At 41.0% G+C, this 20,587-nt stretch overlaps 1 protein-coding gene across 2 annotated transcripts; it reads right to left on the minus strand.

Annotated features, from left to right (window-relative positions):
* Positions 1–443: 443 nt before the first annotated feature.
* vaspa (vasodilator stimulated phosphoprotein a) lies at positions 444–20,250 on the minus strand. 2 transcript variants are annotated; one of them, XM_030068413.1, is made up of 13 exons: positions 20,110–20,250; positions 8,069–8,240; positions 5,503–5,683; positions 4,789–4,843; positions 4,245–4,593; positions 3,512–3,639; positions 3,162–3,210; positions 3,002–3,044; positions 2,538–2,580; positions 2,273–2,362; positions 1,698–1,767; positions 1,498–1,555; positions 444–1,125 (listed from the first exon to the last, which is right to left on the minus strand). In XM_030068413.1, exons 1-13 carry the CDS (start codon positions 20,112–20,114, stop codon positions 1,076–1,078), a joined length of 1,293 nt encoding a protein of 430 aa, XP_029924273.1. In that variant the 5' UTR covers positions 20,115–20,250; the 3' UTR covers positions 444–1,075. The 2 variants fall into 2 exon arrangements, with proteins under 2 accessions (XP_029924273.1, XP_029924272.1); XM_030068412.1 differs by lacking the exon at positions 20,110–20,250 and adding an exon at positions 10,662–10,945.
* Positions 20,251–20,587: the final 337 nt, after the last annotated feature.

Here is a 20,587-nt window from a genome sequence, read left to right on the forward strand (position 1 = left end):
CTTTAAAATAGCACTTTTTATGAGGCCAAAAAATAAAATAAGGTCCATGATTTATTAAAAAAATAAATCAATTAAGGTTGAAAACCTGGAAATTCACCATGTTTATTTTTGTATAAACCACAGTCAAACAGTTTTTCATACGTATGCTCATGGATTGGTTAAAAAAAATTAAAAAAATAAAAAGTAAAAATATAAAACCGGTCTCACAAACAACGTCAAAGAAACTATATTAAAAACTTGCTGGGATGCTTGTTCCCATGTCACCCCCAGTGCATTTTATGCTGTAAGTAAGTAAATCAAAATACCTTCCCAGCCTCCAAAGCACTTATGAATTGAAAAGGGAGAAAGAGAAGGCAGAGGACAAACCAAACAAATAAACAAAAAAAGTGGGGGCTGCATTCACAGTGTGAAGGATGAACCAAAAGAGCCCATTTTTAACATCCAGTAGTAATACTGCTACTACTGTTAATGTGGATAATGGTTTTCCCTGAATCTCTGTACCAGCAACATGAGAGAGGATGTTCAGTTGACCCTGATATTAACTCCTGTCTCTTTCTCTCTTTGTGCAGGAGAAAACATCATGTCAGACTGCCTGAAATGTTTGCCCAGATGATCAACATGTCTATACTTCATGAATAACTTATGACACTTGAGGAATCATTAGCATCCACACTCAATTTCAGCACACATCCAATCCACAATTTGCTTTTTTCAACTTAATGGCAATTTTCAATACTGAGTTGCACTGTTCCCTGCTTTACCCCATGTTGTATTTAGATATAAAATGAAGGAGTGAGTGGTGAAACAGTCCAGGCAACACTTAATACCCAATTTCAGTGCCCAACTTGATGTCTCTCCAAGCAAAGACAGAAAGGGAGGAGGCTGGCTGTTGCATACATCATGGTAAAATAAAAAAGGTATAATAATAAACATCAGAGATGCTCAGGAGAACGAGTATGTAGAGACCACGTATTTTGGATGGGCTAGATGGTAAACGTGATGCAGATGGCTTGAGCATAGCATGATAGGACATTCACCACCCTTCATTCACAGATGTTATCTGGTCATCCCACACTCAGGAGTCTTCGTTCTGGATCCCTGCACCTTGTAGCTGCTGAATCAATGCTGCAAGACACACAGGAGCATAATATATAGGCAACACAGATAATTTATTTAATGCTAATGCAGGGCTTTTATTTCTAGATTTGGTACCTCCTTCATATAAGAATATATTTGGGGCACATCTTTTTTATGTCCTCTGTCTATATGCTATGATGCTAAGTTGCTTTTATTGCTGATGATGACTGTTAAGTGACTGTCAAATGAGTGCTTAACTTGAAATATCATGTACTTGCTAAGCTATTTAATGGTACCGTGTAGATGTAAACAAGCATCCAACCACATAAAACGAGATACTAACATAGTGATCTGTGGACAAAGTGACAGAGTGATCCCAGGATTTGAATGAGATATGAAAAAATGCAAGGTGGGTCTCACCTGTAATAATCTCCTCCTTCACTTTGTGAAGTTCTTTTTTCACTTCCTCGAGGATCTCCTTCAAACACAGATACATAGGTAAGAGCTTGGTGTTAGAAACTCAGTAAACATTTTTGATCTGACTGGGCTTGTTGCTGTACCCTGAATACAGGTCATCACAGTAATCATGATGCACTGCTACCAGTAGTGGACACACCAACCTGTTTGATTCGTTCCAGATCGGTACCTTCACATCCACCAACATCTGAGTTCCTTTTCATCACCTTCATCCTGAGAGAGAAAGAGCATCCGTTAGCCTTTACTTAAACAGGTAGTCCCAGATGTCTTTATCAAGGGGGTGCTGCAGCAATGTGTCCTAAATGCGTCCTGATTGATCGGATCTCAGGACGCATTTGGAGGTGGTCTGGGATGCTTGTGTCCGCATTGCATTAGAGTTGGAGTGAATGAAGCAGAAGTTTGGGGTCCACTTATAATGCCCATCAAAGCAGCTTAATAGCAATAGATAGATCTCACCTTCTATAGTTAAAGCACTAAGGAGAAACCAGTACATGTTGACTGGTTTATTAGGAACCCATCAGCAAGCACACCCTACCAGTCTAAAGCAGCGGCATCAGTAATTTACTCCTTGGTTAACCGCCCCAAAGGACAATCTATTCAGAGCAGATGGCACTGAGAAGTACCATCTTGGGGCAGGAAAAAGCTTTAAATGGCGGCAGCAGCAGACAAGCAGCTGTTGAAGTGGTGAGCAAATATCGGACAGAGGAAGGACTAGTACCTGGACACTGGGGAAGAAGTGACGTTAGAGGGGAGTGGAGAACTGGGACTGACTCCAGAGTCCTTCTGATTGATGGATGAGGATTTGGGCCTGTTTCAAAACATGCAGATCCTTCAAGACATGCTGCTGATTTGGCCTTAGAATTCTCATGGCTCCACAGACATAATTACTTAACATTAATTCACTGAGAAAAATGTGTTGGGTTGGGTGATTCATCATGGTTGTTGGTGCAAGTAAGTTTGCACTCAGTGAATCAGACACTTACCTTGGCATGGTGGCAGATTTTTCCTTGGGTTTTCCAAGGATTTCTGGAGAATAAGACATGAAGCATGTAATCATTGTTATGATGCATGCAGGAATTATCCAGTAATTAACTGAAATTTTATTTTATTTTATTTTATTTTTTGGCAATAACACATTGCTGTAAAAGAGAGGCTGTTTATAGTATCTTAAAAGGGTAATGCCAGTGTAATATATATTTTTTTCCTTTAACAATTCATGCCCAAGAAAAAATATAATAATCATGCAATTTACAATGAAAAATGAGTGTCTGACTTCTGGTATGCAAAAGAAATCTGCAGTAGAAGAGATAATAGTAGCTTCTGAATAATGGCAAACAGGTTGATGATTTTGAACTTTACATTGGCATTAATGGTAAAAAAGGTAAAATCTTATCCTTTAAACTAAACTCTTTAGGCAGTCCTGTAAAGTGGAAGTGAACTTACTCACCTCCAGGTCCTGAGGATTTTGATATCGAGGAGTCAGGATCGTCCTGTGCACAGGACATATAACAGCATTTTAATAGGCTCCTTCTCATAGCTTTTTAGACAAACCACTCTAATGACAGAGACACACTGCTGAGAAAAGTGACTGTAGACTGTAGACTTACATTTTGAGGTTCTTCTTTCTTTGCGGCTGGACTATCTGCGGCTTTCCGCCTGTTAAGAGTTGCAATGCTAACACTGAGACACTGTTTTTAAAGTTACATTCATGTAGATTGGAAATGCAGACTATGTAGAATCAACCATGGTATAGTTACAAATATGAATGCAATTGAGCCGGTCTAGCAGACTTCTAAAATGAGAAATGTGCAGACTTGCCAATACATTATATTCACATTCAGTGTGATTGCAATGAGGTTGAATTTACACGGTCCTCAATCCAGAATTAGTGAATACAGCTTTAAAATATAGCCATTAGTCTATGTGGCTTATGTATCCGTCAAAACTATTAACTTACCGCCGGGCAAGGATAGCACTCATCTCTCCCATTAGTCCACCACCTCCACCTCCACCTCCTCCGCCTCCTCCTCCACCTCCTGATGAAGCTGCTGCTTTGGGTGCCGGGGCTGCTGCTCCACCTTCATCCTACATACATAAAGAGATGATCACATCCAACCACTATGTTTAAAGAAATACACCCTATGTACCTACTATCACTCAGCATAGTGTATACTGAAGTGTTAGCATGGAGCATTGGAATGAATGACCTACACATGGATGATGTTGTCCATGTTCTCCGCCTTGATCTAGAACTAACCCCCCTGACAGGTTTTGTGATATTAGATGGATGAGTTAGGAAACTACAGCCCTGTTTGTGCTAAACCCTGCCCATTACCATGCCTCTTTGAGGCTGAATGGATCAAAAAGTTGGATCAGGATCAAATTTCATGCAAATCTGTCCAGTACTTTGTGAGTTATCCTGTTGAAAAATGGACAGACCCAAATGTGCAAAATAACAGACACTGATAGCATATTGTTGCATATTGTGTTGTGTAAACCTTTCAGATCTCTTCTCAGATTGACCACCATACTTTTTGGAGTTTATCCAATGGTGAAATAATAAACCCAAGGTTTTCCTTTTTCTTTTCAGCCCATTCAAGATTATGTATTGCTTCAACGTGAAAATCAAATAAACCAGAGTCAGGAGGGTTTCACATGACAGCAGCTGCATATATATTCCTGGCTCTCACCTTGGCTACCTTCCGCAGTTTAGCTCCGGCCAGGGCCGCAGCCAGATCTGATCCCCCACCGCCTCCCCCACCCCCTCCACTAGGCGGGGGTGGTGCAGGTGGGGCCCCGCCTCCAGGAGGAGGTGGCGGTCCAGGTGGTGGTGGTGGTCCAGGAGGCGGGGGTGGGCCTGGGGGCGGTGGAGGACCACCAGAGGGGGGTGGTGGGGCAGGTGGACCGGCCGGTGGGGCAGGCGGAGCAGGAGGGGCGGGGGGTGCAGGAGGAGCAGGAGGAGCAGGAGGGGCAGCTGAGGCCTGTCTCTCTCTCGCTAGACGCTCCCTCTCTTGCTGTTCCTGCCTCTGTTGCTCTAGTCTAGAGGGAAGAAGAGGGGAAAACGGGGGAAAACAGCGACATGGGCATGGAGGTATATGGTATGGAGGGCCTACAGGAGCTTTCTCCTGTTGGTGTTTACACTCAGCTGCCTTTGATAGCAGGTAGGAGTAAGGAAGCAGTCTGCTGTAAATTCAGAATAGCATCATTATGCTCCAGAAATATAATGAGCAGTACCTCCTCTGGTGTTCCAGCTCCTCTGCAGAGGGTCCATTCTGAGCAGAGCAGTGACCTGAGGAAAAATGTTATCAGGCAGGAACATAGTGGAGCGTAAACCCAACTAAACTCAGTTCAACAACCTTTTAGGCCTCACATAAATCTTGATAGTATAAATCCATAGCATATATCCTAATAGGCAGTATGTAGCTGGTGTAATTTTCTGAGAATATAACTGTTTTAGTATCTGTTATAGTTTGGTTACTTTCTGAGGATCACTGACTGGAGGTCTTAGTTGACAGACCTTTTCATTTACTACCACTCGTATATAATGGCATTCATTTCAAACCATTTATCACTGAGATTCTTTAATGCACTTACACATTATAGAATCTAAATGGAGCCCTGCTGTGTGCAGTGTTGTTTGAGCACCTGCCCAAGGTAGCGGTTCTTGGATGAGTGTGCACCTGAATGAGACCTTTTGTCGTTGCAATAGTCAGAAAACTCATGAACGTAGTGGGAGTATTACAAGAGAAAAGCCACAGTGAAATCCACTGGCGTCCAAAAAATTACAACAATCACCACTTATTTTCCCCAATTTTGAAAGTCATACCCGGGATTTCATTTATGCTCCAGAAACGCAGCACTGATGGCAGCCACTGTGAATTGCACAAGGATGCTGCCTGATCTGAAGCTGCTAAACTGAGGTGTGTTCTCTTGCTGTGGCATGTTTACCTGGCTCAGGAGGTGCACTGACCGCCTCTAACGCATGCATCATGGATTTGGCAAAGAGAGCAGCGTCGTCCTTGCTGCCAAAGTTCAGCCCCCACACCTGTCTGGCATCCCGCCACTGGTGGAAGTTCGGTGTGGCCTGGTTGTACTTCATCCCTTTGATAATTGGACAGTTGATCACCACCTGGCAGGGAAAACAGGAAGAAAATAAAGGAAGGGAATTAGTTGTTTAAAAAAAATCAAAAGGCTGTGGATTTTCTTGATTGGGTGTCATCTTAACCTTCGTTCAAGTCTGGAGGTTTAAGCCAAATGCAATGAGAAAAAAAGTCCTCTAGAGGGTGTAAAGACTGCAGAGTTCAAAAGCACAGGAAATGGTGTTTATTCTTCCCTTGATATCACATTTGAAGCTTGTATTGTCAGCACGTGGTTTTCAACATGAAATAGTGAAAGGGACTTAAAGGTACTGTTTGTAAAATTCTAACATCAGTAAATCATCACCACATTACTTTTGGGACATTAGTGTAATTAATCTAAACAAATATGACTTTCACTGAGAATGTCCTCGGCCCCAACAGAAGGTTATTATAGTTAACTAGAACAAAACTAGTTTAGTTTCAGTCTTTGTCAATTTGGTCAAATTTATCAACACAACCAGCGTGAGGAGGCATTGGTGCTGATGTTTATTGAGACTTCACAAAGCACTGGTTTGGATTATAATTCTTGTTCTGACAAACATTCCCCATATTAGAAAAAACAAACAAGCAAACAAACAAAAAAAAAAACCTCCCTCAAACTAATACTGAAACTAATAAAAACGGAACTACAGCTAAACATTTTTGAACAATAAACGCTAAATTGAAACAATCAAACCCACTCTGGAAATTAACTGAAAGTCATGAAAAAATGTCTTTATTGTCAAGCACAACAAAACTCCTGATCAGTGCAATTAATAAGAATGGACAATTAAATAAGACAGCTAAGACAGACAACAGGCACACATCCAGTAAATATGGAGCTAAAATAAAAACTTGTAAAATCGCTTCCAACATATTTATCTTCTCCAGTAAAGGCAAAGAGAAAGCCTTTGGTTAAATAAGTAACATCCTCTGTGTGACAGGAAGCAGCGAGGTTTTATGGGAAGTGTGTCATTCATTTCAGTAAAAAGTTGCACTAACAATAACACAGTGAAGCAGAAGCTAGCAGTCATCTGGTGTCTTATGTACAGTAATAATCCTCCTGAGCAAAGCCAAGGAGAAAAGGAACATGTGTAGAGCAATGTTGATGGGGGTAGGGGTATGTGTGTGTGTGTGTGTGTGTTGGCGTGGCGAGGGGGGGCAAGTAGCAACATCCTCTTTGTGACAGAAAGCAAATACAGTTTGTGGGAAATGAGCTCTTTATTTTGAAACACTGGCACTGATAGTGGTGTGAGACTGCCATTGGCTTACAGTAATCATACCTAAGATTTACAATTAATTTGACAATGACCTCTTGATTTTTAAATTGCTGCAAATATCACCTTTAACAAAAGGCAAACTACCTGCATACCTGCCTCTTCACAGAGTCTGAGCTGTAGAGAGCACAGTGTATATAAAGTTCACAGAAGTGAGATGAGGAAGTTATAAACCAACAGGAAGGCACCAGAGCTCAGCAATATTCATGAGTAAAACCTCAAACAGTAGGAAGCAAGCTGTGAGTTATTTGAAGGACAGAGTGGCACTATTTCTAGTTTTATTTTTATTTATAGTAGTAGGCAGATTTCAGAAGCTAACACTCTTATCTCTGAGACTTGATATGTTATTGCATCGCCAACTACAGCTGTAGGCATGACAGCGTGCAAGTGTCTGAAGTATGGTGTGTGTGACTTCAACACACAAACGAGGCAGGGATTTACTGGAGGGTAAAGCTGCCTAACATAATCACTCACCTTTTCTCATGTGTGGACCAGATTTTATATCTGTTTTTATCTTGATATACTTCCTTTATGAGGTAAAGTTTAAGCATACACCAATCAGAGATAACATTATAACCACATGTACAGTCTAATATAATCCAACACACCTGTTGTGCCATAAAGTTTCCTTTTCTGCTGCCTATAATGCTCAGCTTTTCTTGTTGTCATGGTAACAGAGGTGTTCATTCACTTCTATGTTTGGCATTGAGCTCATAGTTAGTGCTGTTGTTGGACTGGACTGCATTTTATTGAGAGGTGTTTCCAATATTTTGTCCCCCCTCATGTATATAAATAGGGAGGACAAAAAATTAGAAACACCTCTCAATATAATGTAATCCAGTACAAGACCTCTGCAAACTACAACCTCAATAATAAACACAGAATTAAATTTACACATTGTGCACAATGTCATCAAAAACTGAACATCATAAACTTTATTTAAAGGTAGAATTCATGGCAGAGCTGTTGCATTGAACTGCATCAGATTGTACAGGTGGTCATAATGTTATGACTGATCAGTGTGCATCAGGGTAAATAATCAAATTATATAAAAACATATTTTTTATGAAAAAAAAAAAAAAAACAGACTATGACTGATGCATTACACATGCTTTGTACCTGCTGGTCAGCCTGCATCTTGCGTCCCACCACCCGGTAGGTGTTAGTGGCGGGGTTGTGGTAGATCTGGATGCGACTGAAGGCCGGACTGTCAGAACCCACTGGCACCCAGCGCTTGTTTGTGTCATCGTACACCATGACCGTCGCCCTCACCTGGCAGATGCTGGACTCACTGTTGGAGAGACAGGAGAGAGAGACGGATGAGGCATAAAAGATATAATGGAGGGGAGAGGGTGAGTAAGGGAACAAAAAGGAGGATGAGAAAGACTGTCAGGAGGGTAAGGACCATATCTGTGATTTTGACCCATTTACTACATTTTACATTGCAACAAACTGTTTTACAAATCATGCAGGGGTGCTAAAGATTTCACAAGACATAATCAAAATCCCTCCTTTCTAAAATTTGAATTTTTGGATGAAACACAGACCTTTCTATGTTCTGCTTCTGCAGCTAACAAAGTCATTGCCATTCATAAACCACAGAACTGAAAATCGGCTGTAGAAAGCAAACGTTTCCCCGGGGACTATTTTCTGGCGGAGAAACTGTTTCAGTCCGCCCTAATTTCAAGTCATCAAACACGACAGTGCTGCTGCTTTTAGGAAAACTAATGTGGGCGACTTTATTGAGGTGCTGGAAAACTGGTGTGAAGAAAGTTTGAAGTCTCGAAAATCAGTCACTAAAATTAAATGTGCTCTGAGGTTACATACCATGCATTTAAAACTACACTAAAGTGGTGGGCACTAATCACAGTCTCTCTTTTTTTTTTAAGTTTTTGTGGATTCAAACTCATTTTTCAATGTCTTTGTCCTTGGTGGTGGTATGTGCTCATGGTATGTTCACCCCACATGCACAGAACTTGAATTGGAGCAGAATGGACTTTCCTATACAAATCAATAAAGCAGGATAATCACAGAGGCGGCCATTTTTATGTGCATCGTTGCCATTGCAAAGAACCGTGGCTCTTGCACCGGGTTAACTTCCCCATTCCAGTTTGTGGTCGCTCACTAAGCTGACCACCACTTTTTGCCAACAGCAACAGCACGACATGTCGTCTCAGCTGTCAAGCGAGTGTCTTCATGGCCCTTACTCACGTGCGCTGTCACCTTAGCAACAAACCACAAGCGCTATTTTATTTTTAAGTAGCCATGACCACGGAAAGCCGTTCAGTATCTGTTCTACTCCATTCAAGCTCTGTGGGTTCATGTCAGACGACAAGTAAAGTCAACAGAAAGATAAATTAAGCCAATATTACTATAAATATTACAATTCTTCAAGTCTATATAAAAAGGTGACACAATTAAACTGTTATCAAACCTGCAGAGGAAAATGCAGCTCATGACAGCTACATAGTTCTTCTTCTGTTTACACTCTGCTATTTATGTCAAAATAGGTGCTATGAAAAAGGTCTGTTTGATACCTCTGCTGAATCACTGCATCACTTCCTGTGCACCAGAAGAAAAGACCTACCAGACACCAATTGTCTGGAGCAGCAAATGTGAAAGCTTGCACGATTGTTGACAGGCTAAATCACTATTATGGTAAATCACTGTTTTATCTTACAGATATCAATGATTTCTTTAAAAAGCCACGTGCTGCACCAGGGGAATGCATACATTGTATGCTGTGCAGATGGTGCAGGATACCCAGTGTGCAACCAGCGCTATGCAAAGTTACCACAGGTCTTTGTGTTGACATATGGTGTCTGTTTACATGGTTTTTATGTCTCCAAATGGTGGTAATAAATTCATGCCGAGGGAACATTTACAGCACAGAGACTAATTTCTCACATAAGCTGCGGGGAAATGAATCATAGTGATGGTTCTTGATGTACTGACAAAGCGCTGCAGCTTCTTGCCATCTCATTTGAGGTGAAGCCTGTGCAAAAAATCTCTACTTCCTACACAGAAGTCTTCATGCTTTGACCACTTCCTGGGTTCGAGTGCAGCTGCTGCCTAATATGGACTTGTTTAGTGCACCTGGCAGTGATAATAACCCCAGATTTCTTCGGTTCGCATTTGGCACATTGGTCCAAAATGATGTCTACTCGTGTAGCTGGAATTAGATTTGATTGCAGTTCGATGCAAAGTATAAGATTACATGAGTTTCACTTTAAAGTCACAACCACTGTGTCTGAATGCATGTATTCTTATGCACATGAACAGGGGCAAAATCTTATATTAGTAATCTCATTGAGGGTACCATAAGCTGCACTGTGCACTGGAAATACTGGGTTAATGCACATTAGCTGGCATATGAAAACTGAAAAAAAGAGAACACCTGCTATGAGCTCTAGACATGAGAACAGGAAATATATTTATGACCATAGAGCTGTGATACGCAGAATTCAGTTAATTTAATTTCTGTTCTGCATAATATATCCGGTTCATGTGCTGAAATGCTTCGAGAGAGAACAAGGTTGTTCTAAATCAAGCAGATTAACAAGAATCAGTCCAACTACGCTTACAAGTACCTGAATGAGTTCGAAAGCTGGCTGCATGTGCATTTCATGTCTCGTCTTTCTTGCCTCACACTGACTTTCATGTAATCGGCACAGAGACTATCAGAGTTCACCGTCATTAGAAAAACACTCACCCCATATTCCAGCTGTAGCCTGAATCCACACTCTCAGTCGCTTTTAAACAATCTGCCTCTTTTCATCACTTTGAATTACTTCTTCCTCATTGTCTATCAAGTCAAACCCCCTGTTACCATTTCCTTCATACCTCCATCTCTGCCCTGTCACGATCGAAACACGTTGTCGAACAGCAACCACAAACCACTTCTGCCCTTGTTTTCTCATTTCCTAGGTTTTTTCACTCTTCCTCCCACCCTGTTCTCGTCTCGTCTACTTGCTCTATTTCTCATTTTCTCACCTCCCCGATCTCTGGTCTCACTTTTCCTTTTCCTCCATCTAGTTATGTCTGTCTGGGGGGCAGGAGTTGTTAACAGTGTACAAGGTCTCTGGCTCTGTGTGTGTGTGTGTGTGTGTGTGTGTGTGTGAGTGTGTGTGCGTGCTGGGGGAAAAAATGACATGGTGCACCACACTAATACACCAGTCATGAGTCTTCACATAATTATTTAGACTACTTCAGATAAAGACAGTTTAGGAAAAAGTCTCCATGTCGGATGTGGTGCTTCAGTGCCAGTCCATCTGAGGCAAAACAGTGTAAAATAAGGTGTAACTAATAAAAATGCACATTACAACCAGTGCAAGTACTAGTATCAGTATACAACGGCTCCTACTAATGTAAAGAAGTGATGTTTCAAACATATATTTCACCTCAAAATGATTGGATGGCATTCATAAAAATGTAGTATATCTCATTGTATTTAAGTCCTCCACCACCATATGTAACAGTTAGGTTAGGAAAAGGTATTTCTTATGGTTAGGGAAAGGTTTGGTGTAATGGTTGGAGAAGGTCAGGATTAAGGTTGCAAAAAGTTAGCAGCCTCCATATGTGGATTTTGTCACTCCCTTAATACGGTAAATGCAGGACAGCAAGAGATTACTTAACTTCAAATTGTAACTATACACTCAGTGGTCACTTTATCAGGTCCACCTGTACAATCTGATGCAGTTCAATGCAACAGCTCTGCCATAAATTCTCCCTTTTAATAAAGTTTATGATGTTCAGTTTGTGATGACATTGTGGAGAATGTGTCAATTTAATTTTGTCTTTATTATTGAGGTTGTAGTTTGCAGAGGTCTGCTACTGAACTACATTATATAGAGAGGTGTTTCTAATTTTTTGTCCTCCCCTATTTATATACACGAGGGAGGACAGAATAGTGGAAACACCTCTCAAGAAAATGCAGTCCAGTCCAACAGCAGCACTAACTATGAGCTCAATGCCAAACATAGAAGTGAATGAACACCTCTATTACTGTGACAGAATGAAAACCTGAGCATTATAGGCAGCAGAAAGGGAAACTTTATGGCACAACAGTTGGATTGGATTGGATTAGATTGTGCAGGCGGACCTAATAAAGTGGCCACTGAGTGTATTAAGCTGCTGTTCAAGCGCCATATGGGATTATTATTTGCCTGTGGACAGTCTCATAGTATAAGTAGCTATAGCAGTAATGCAGGTGTAGTGGAAGTGGTAGTGGTTGCAGTACTGCTAGTAATTGTAGTAGCAACAGTAACAGTAACACTAGTTGTAGTAATAGGCTATAAGCTGTAGTACTGGCAGTAGAATTACTACAAGTAGTTGCAGCAGTACCACCAGAAGTTGAAGTTGTAGCAGAGCTGGTAGTTGCGGCGAACGCAGCAGTAGACTAGTCAAAGCAGAAATACTCTCTGTACTCTCTTTGCTCTCTTTACTTGCATTATTGGAGATGTAAATGCTCTCAGGTAGGCCTGCATATACACATACACAGGTACGTAAACACCTCAGAGTGTGTGTGTGTGTGTGTGTGTGTGTGTGTGTGCACGTGGATCTGCCACATCAGACACAGCAGGGAAGGGAATTTGCAGCCACATCAAAAAAATTCTGTGTGACCCTGAAAAAAGGAAGCTGCGAAACTATTAAAACAATTTGCGTCACTGGCGAAGATTTCAGGCGGGGAGTGGGGGGTGGGGTGGTTGTCCCACCCCAATAATAGCATGTCATACATGTAAAAGATAAATAAAAATAAACACATTGGATTAATGTGTCTGCCTGTTGTCATTTGACCTCTGATGAATTGGTTTGCTTTGTAAGGATGACATAAAATAATAAAAGAAAAGAAAATACACAGCACACAGTTCATGTTTTGAGTTTGACCTCTGAATACAGGCGACATGAAATAGTATTATCATTTTTTTTTTAATTCCAGATAGCTCATAATGTTACTGTGTACCCGTCCATCAGAAACTGTATGTTAACTCACACTGCAACATTGTGCTGCCCATGTCTGTTTCAACTTACCCACTCATACGAAGCAAATATGTACATGCATCGTTTTCCTGACACAATTTGCATTTTATTCATTGCAGTCAGATATGATTTGTCTTCAAGAACAGGTTGAAAAAAAAAAACAAAAAAAAAAACGGGGCTGCTTTTAGGGATGGGGAGGGCCCTTGTGCTATATGATTGCACTTTTTTTGCAGGTATGCAGCATAAATTGTTTGTGTGCAACTGGATGCATGCATGCTGATCATTTGACTTCATATCTCCCAGTCTCTGTCAACTAGCACTTACAGCTGAAATGCAAAGGTCCTTCCTAGTGGGGCTGGGCAAGTAATAAAAGAAGAACTCTTTACTTCATTGTTTTTGCAACTACATGACAGGAAATACTGTTGGCCCAGAGAAATGAGGAACAACGTCCGGTAAAATGTTTTTAACCCTCATCTCACCTCTTATCATGACCAGTTATGCCTAGGCGTCATGCACCATGCATGTCCAGCCTGTGTGGACTGCACATATAAATAAAACATTTTTGTGCATAAAGCATTTTGTATACTACTAAACTGAGGTAAAACAAACAAACAAACAAACAAAAAAAAACAGGTTTATGTTAGCATTAAAGCAAAAGAAAATGACTTTAAAAGACTCATGTGCATTATGCAGAAATATGCAGCAAGAACTGTAAGTAACACCGGAAATATGGCTGTGTTGTCTTTGTCGATATGTATTTATATGTGCTACATCTGTGCATGTTTATATGCGTAACCCCGAGTGTGAGTGTGTGTCTCAACACGTGTGTGAGAGACACATTGGGTTGTCAGTGACTCACCACAGTCACTTTAAAAGCTACAGCCATACATGGTAACATTAAAAATGATGTTCATTTCTTCTTACTTCTCACCATCAGTTTGCTTTTCCTCATTTTCCATGTCTGTCCTTATCAGGCCTAATGAAGCCATTATATTATTTAACAAAAAATAACCACATCATGTGCATTGTTAGAAATTGTTAATATATATTTCACTTATCAGCATAACAACACATGATGTTGAGTCATATTTATTCTGAGACCCAGTTTAACAGAATGATATGCTATCATGTTAATGAGTGCCATAAACAAATCTGGCTGTGCCATCATAAATCTACTCCAGCATCAGGGGAAACAACTCTGAACAGCAGCTGCCAGCGAGACTTTGTGGGCGCATGCACCATAAATAATAACACACAAGCTGTGATGTAATCTGTGCCGTTTGAAGCTTTGTAGAAGTGGCTTGGATGTTTTGTTACAGTAAAGGGTGGGGATGGCAGACATGGGACACGACGTTGTCAGGTTATTAAGACACCTCCACGTTGAACACAGTGAACTACAGCTCATCTGCAAATGGTTTCACACCCAGTTCACGACATTACAGCCGTTTATTTCTAACTAGTTCAAACATAAGTCTTGTGATAAAAAAGCTACCCCACTGTGCATCAGAACTCAAACATACATCTTCGCAAACCACCAGTATTACAAATTACATGCTTATTTTCCTAAAACAGTTTGCCCACTGATCATTTTGTTGCATCTGACCCCATTCATCGTTTAAATGACCCCTTGGTTTATGTCAGGTGGTGTGAGATTGTTGTCGAAATAAAAAAAAAGTCTTGGCAAAAAAGAAAGGCTCTTGCTTTGATGTAACAGTGATTGTTGCAGGGTTTTTTGTGGCCGTAGCTGATAAGTAGTTTCAAAGTAACTAACTACATTTTCTGAGTAGTTTGTGGTGTAAGTAGCTACTTTCCCCAAAAGGTCGCTTTGCGGTAGCTTATCTACTTTAAATAAAGAGAAGCTTGTTGCTTGTCAATTTTCGGTTTCAAAGTGGCTTACCAAACACTGCATTTATGAACAAAAACAAGTCATCTGTGGTTTCCTGTCAACCCCCAAAAAACATTACAAACTGATCAGTTTAGATGAGAATTTAGATGTATTCAGTTTAGATTTACTGTCCGCACCCGCCTTGTGGAGTACACTTAGATAGCATTATGCTTGTTTGGATGCTGGATTTTTCTGTAATTAAAGTGACTCTTTGTTACGAACCCAGAGACTCCAGATTGGTTAACTGGAAAAAAAAAAGATAAGCAAAACGAATTAGGTGTGTTGCTTCAGACAATGTCAAGACCACAGGGGAACAGAAAAATGAATAAAAAATGATAATACGTAGTCTAAAAAAAGTTATGCTCACTTGATCTTTGGCATTAAAAGTCACAGTGAAATAGTAAACTCTTTAAAGAATCTGGAAGAAAAGTTGAACATGGAATAAGACATATTTGGTGATGTGCTAACAGAATTAAGAAAATGTAGCTAACATTAAAATGTAGTCTCAATGCAAAAGATACTGGCTCCTGAGAGAGAGAGGCCACATACAGGCTATGCACTGACTCTTTTTGCAGCCAACCTAACGGCAATTAGGAAAAACTGCACTTTAAGGCACTTAAGCCTCAAAACTCAGCCCCGGTTTGGTCATGAGAACTGTTGCTGGTGGTGAATAGAAAGCAAAAATGCAGGAGGCCCGGTTTCGCCTCTAGAGAAACAGGAAATGGGAAACGAGACCGGTACACTGCAAAGTCATCTTCCTTTGTGTGGGAACTGTGCATGCTTTCAAGTGAGACATTTGCGTGTCCATGTCCCACGTTTTTACGCCTAAACCTAACCTTTCCCCACCCACTTGCCACATACTGGGAGGTTCAACTTCCTCCGAGTTTGTGCTGCAGCCGTAGCCGGTGATATCTGAACCACAGTGGTTTGGGCCAACCGTGGGGCCAACTGGAAGCTCCGGCTGTGGTTTCTGTGTGACGATGGCGAGAAGTGATAATAATAGCAACTCCTGAAGAGGTTAGTGGCGTTAGTGTAGATGCTGCTACATCATCGGTTATATGAGAACTGGAGAGGATTCACTACATGTTCACTGAATTCATAGGCAGCTGCACCGACTTCCAAAGTTCCTTACACTGTTGTTGTTTCCTCCTCATCACTCTCCTGCTACATGACAGTAGACAGTGATAGACATTGAGTCACCTGCAAGTACTTCTTGAAAGTGCCTGCCCTTTTCCAAAGAGTTTCCAACTTCTCAGATGGCTCTGTGTCGCAAACCGTCCGGCGTGTCGGCTTAACATTCACACTGTCACACAAAAACAAAGCTCATGCACCAGGTAAGCCACTTTGTACAGCGAAATGTGAAACCACTCCAGAGCCCTCTGAGAGCTGTAATAAAACCCTCATTTTTAGTTTGCTTACCGACAAGGTTAAATGCTCGACACAAAAATATAATAAATATTTAATTCCCGATATTGCTGCACTGTATATTTTTCCAAATGACATCCCTTTCTACATTTTTTTCTTGATGAAATTCTCAGGCACACCTTGCCTTGCCTCTTTGCGTTGGCCATGTTCTTGTCAATGACTAGCTTCCCCTTTTCAAATCCTCTGTAATGTTTCTGCCGGGGTTTCTCACAAACACTGTCGATGGTCACATCCGCCGGGGCATCAGCCAAAACTGTCGACACACTTTGGTCTTCCCACGTGTTGAGCTTTCCTGGTAGCACCCTACACCTTAACCCATCCATCTGCTGTTTGTCTGTGAGGTTCAATTAAATCACCGAGAGTCCAGATATTTTTGTTGCTGTATTTTCTCTTGCCACTTGGTGTACAAATACTCATCAGTTTATATGATTTCATTCTCAACTTGGCCCATCATTGGTTACCATTCTAGCTGGCCAGCAGCTTTTTAGCAGAAGGTAAGTTGTAGTCAGAACTAATGTTTTTCCATATAAGCAGTAGTCAAGTTGTAAAAAAAAAATCAGGGGGGATGGTCATTTTTTTTTCACTTGATGAAAAGTGAGGATGGCAGTTTTACAGGGGGGATGATTTTGACCGTTTTTATTTCGGGGGAGGGTGCCATTCACCCTCATCCCCCCTCAACTCGAGTACTGCATATAAGTGCTGATGGGCATCAAATTCCACACCCACATCCCTCTTCAACCTTCAACCTTCAACCTTTATTTGTGTCCCCAAAGTGGGGCAATTGGTTTTGCAGCAAGAACACATACACAAACAAGCACACAAACAAACAAGCACACAAAGGATACAAAATATACATATAAAAATATAAATAGCACAATGCAGAGAGCAGAACAGTCAGTGATAAAAAAAAAAGCCAAATTGCCTGCCACACCTTACCTAAATAAATAAAAAGCCAGACAATTCAAGGATAAAATATAAGAAGTGAAGAGATGCTAAAAGACCCAACAGCAACTCATGGCCACAATTTTACCCTGTACCGGATGGGGGGGCTAGTTCCCTCCTTTCTGCTCTGCATTTAAGAATGTGATGGCTGTAGGAATAAACGAATGCTTATACCTATTAGTTTTGACAGTAGGGAACCTGCACCTGGAGGGCAGGGACTAAAACTCAGAGAACAGGGGATGGGAGGCATCTGAGGGGATGCTTCTGGCCTTCCTCCCCACCTGTCTAGTGAACAAATCTGACAGAAAGCCCTGCTGTACTCTGTTCAACGATGAAAAGGTGAGCACAGACTCAGTACAAGATGCCTCTTTGATGCCTTCACCTTGATTAGCCGAAACAAGATATTATTTCCCCAGCCATGATTCTGGTTTTGAAATTCTGCTATGATGTGGTAAATTTCAATGTCATGAGTCAAATTTATATTGCCTTGGAAATGTGTATTAAGCAAATTTTTTGATGACATGTGATACTGTAAACAGGTTGAGAGCTACCTAAACAAGGTTATGTGTATTACTGTGTATTACGGAGTGAATGGAAGTCTCGGTGTTCTCTCTGATGCCAGGTGCTGCTATGATTTATAGGTACAGTGTGCTGGATTTTAACTGAGGACAAAAATGGGATATATCATTCATAAACATGCCTCTTACTGATGTATAGAAAACAGAAATGAAGAATTGTAGTGTTTTCATAAAGTTAGTGTAAGTCTTTTTTATCTGCTAAAGCACATGTCCCCAGTTTTTTTAAAGGGTACCTGGGCTTAATGGGAACACCTACCCCATCAAGGTCAAAGATCAGGGTCACCTGAAGATCAAAATTCACATTTTAGGCAATATCTCTGGATCAAAGCTGTGTACAAAGATGCAGCAAGGTGCGTTACGTCGATGCAGGGGACTGTGCAGCTGGGTGGAGGTTGTTGTCTTTCACTGCTCTTGTCTTGTTGTAAACGTTCAAACATCAACACAACCATTGACTGCCAAGCTGTATGTGGCAAAATAAGATGTAACTGGCTCACTATCCCCTCAAATACACCTAGTTTTATCAGCAGACCAGTATTACAGTTAACTATTTTAACAAATGTTCCCAACTTTGCATGAATGCATTCATTCAGCTTTGCCAGACTTCTCCAGTATTGACCTGACTAATTTCCATGTGTATTTCTACATGCTCAGGTCAATCCAGCAATATTTTCCTGAACCATCAGTAAACGTCCTGAGCATAGCATCTCCTGCGGTGGGAACATGAGCCTGGTCCTGATGATGTAATCAAATCATTATTCATGGAATCCGACTCCCTCCAGAGGGGCACTTTGGGTGGGTCGACCCGGGCGCGAGCCTTTAATGTGAGGCAGTGTCTGCTGCTCTGTCAGAGAGAAAGTCTCTGGTGGTCCCACTTCAGCAGCTGCTCATGTAATCTCAACACAAACGCCTGTTTTCCCTGAAGATTATTATCGTAAACTTACCCTGAGACAAAAACGCAATAAGTTAAAATGTGTCTGTGAAGCTGAATTATCTTGTCTAGTTATAGAATGTAACATAAAATAAAAATATACTGTATGTGACATGACTTTTCTTGTTGTTTTGCTCATGTATGAAAAAAAAAATGCTGGAAGAGGCTTTGAAAATATATCCACAAAGTAAAACTAACCAAAATAGAAGTGGCATAAACTGGGCTTCTTAACTCTCATCCTAATAGTAGATTTACAGTGTCCACTTTATCAGTTCCACCTGTACAATCTAATGCAGTTCAATGCAACGGCTCTGCCATGAATTCTACCTTTTAATAAAGTTTATAATGTTCAGTTTTTGTTGACATTGTGGAGAATGTGTAGATTTAATTCTGTGTTTATTATTGAGGTTGTAGTTTGCAGAGGTCTTGTACTGGACTACATTATATTGAGAGGTGTTTCTAATTTTTTGTCCTCCCTATTTATATACATGAGGGGGGGACAGAATAGTGGAAACAATTCTCAGCAGCACTAACTGTGAGCTCAATGCCAAACACAGAAGTGAATGAACACCTCTATTACTGTGACAACAAGATAACCTGAGTATTATAGGCAGCAGGAAAGGAAACCTGCAACCTCTGACACTTTGGTGAAGTAAAGTCACAACAGATCACAGTTAAGATACTGATGAGTGATGATGCTTGGAAATTATTTTGTGTAAAGAGAATTGTTGCATCTTTTTCCTACTGAATAAAACAGCAACTACCCAAACAGCAAGCAGTTTCAGGCAAACAATTTCCAACATGTGAAGAGCTGAACATGTATGAGGCCTTAGCACCTCACCGGGTCTATTAATGAACTTTAAAGCACAGAGTGGCTGACAGGGAAGTGACCACAAAGTTTCGAAGTAGCACTGTGGCCCCAGGCTGTGAATATCTTAATGACTCGGGTCAGCAGTCTGTATTTTAAGTCTTCATGCTTTTGACACAGAAGAGAAACTGAGACCGTGTTTCTTCTCGCTGAAAGTCACAGCGACTACTGTAGAGTTGCATGCACACAACTGTGATGGCCACAAAATCGCTTCCTTGCAACGTCTGCCAGTAATCCCCTACTGAGCAGCGAAATCAAACCCACATTTCCTGGCAACATAAAACCAGTGCTTCTGCTTTGACTGGAACATCATGGAAAAATAATGTAAACACAACATGAAGTGATTGCTGGTGTACTGCAGCTCTCTTTTGCAAGTCTTTGTCAATTCCCCCTGCCATCAATCACTTGCAGAGCCCCATTGTCCATTAAATATTACAATGCACTGTTTTCCATATGAGAATGACAAAAAGTAGACCTAAAAAGGCACTGTAGTTGGCCTCCGCATGCAACATAAGTGAAACAGAATGTGCACAAATCAAATCCAAAAGCTCTTACCTCATTGTTAGGTGAGCCAAAATCCCTTTCTTCCAAGCAAGATGTGTGATGGCAGCGTACAGATCAGTTCATAAAGTTAAACACACATCGATGAGATGATAATACACATGATCCACATTGAGCCAATCAAACCCGCCATCTGAATTAGGCTGCGCTCAATTACACAGAATGGGATGGAGTGGACCGGCTCAATTTCCTGGTTCAAGGGGAGGGGAGCTGAGCCGAAGGGGCGTGGCATCTCACTGGTCTGCACCCTGTACGTCCTCTGCTGCTTTTTGGTCAAGTGCACTGAGTTGGAGGAAGCTGTGCATGATTGCGTTTTATATTAAGGTCTTTTCTCATAACATCCTCTTTCAACAATTCAAATTCACGTCCCTTTAACTGGGCCAAAAAGAGAAATCAAGCTCATCTCTCTTTGCGCTCATGTCTTCTATCGACTTTTTTTTTTTCCCATCCTCACTTCTTTCTTTACAAATCA

This window comes from Myripristis murdjan, chromosome 14 (assembly GCF_902150065.1).
Source record: "Myripristis murdjan chromosome 14, fMyrMur1.1, whole genome shotgun sequence".
NCBI lineage: Eukaryota > Metazoa > Chordata > Actinopteri > Holocentriformes > Holocentridae > Myripristis > Myripristis murdjan.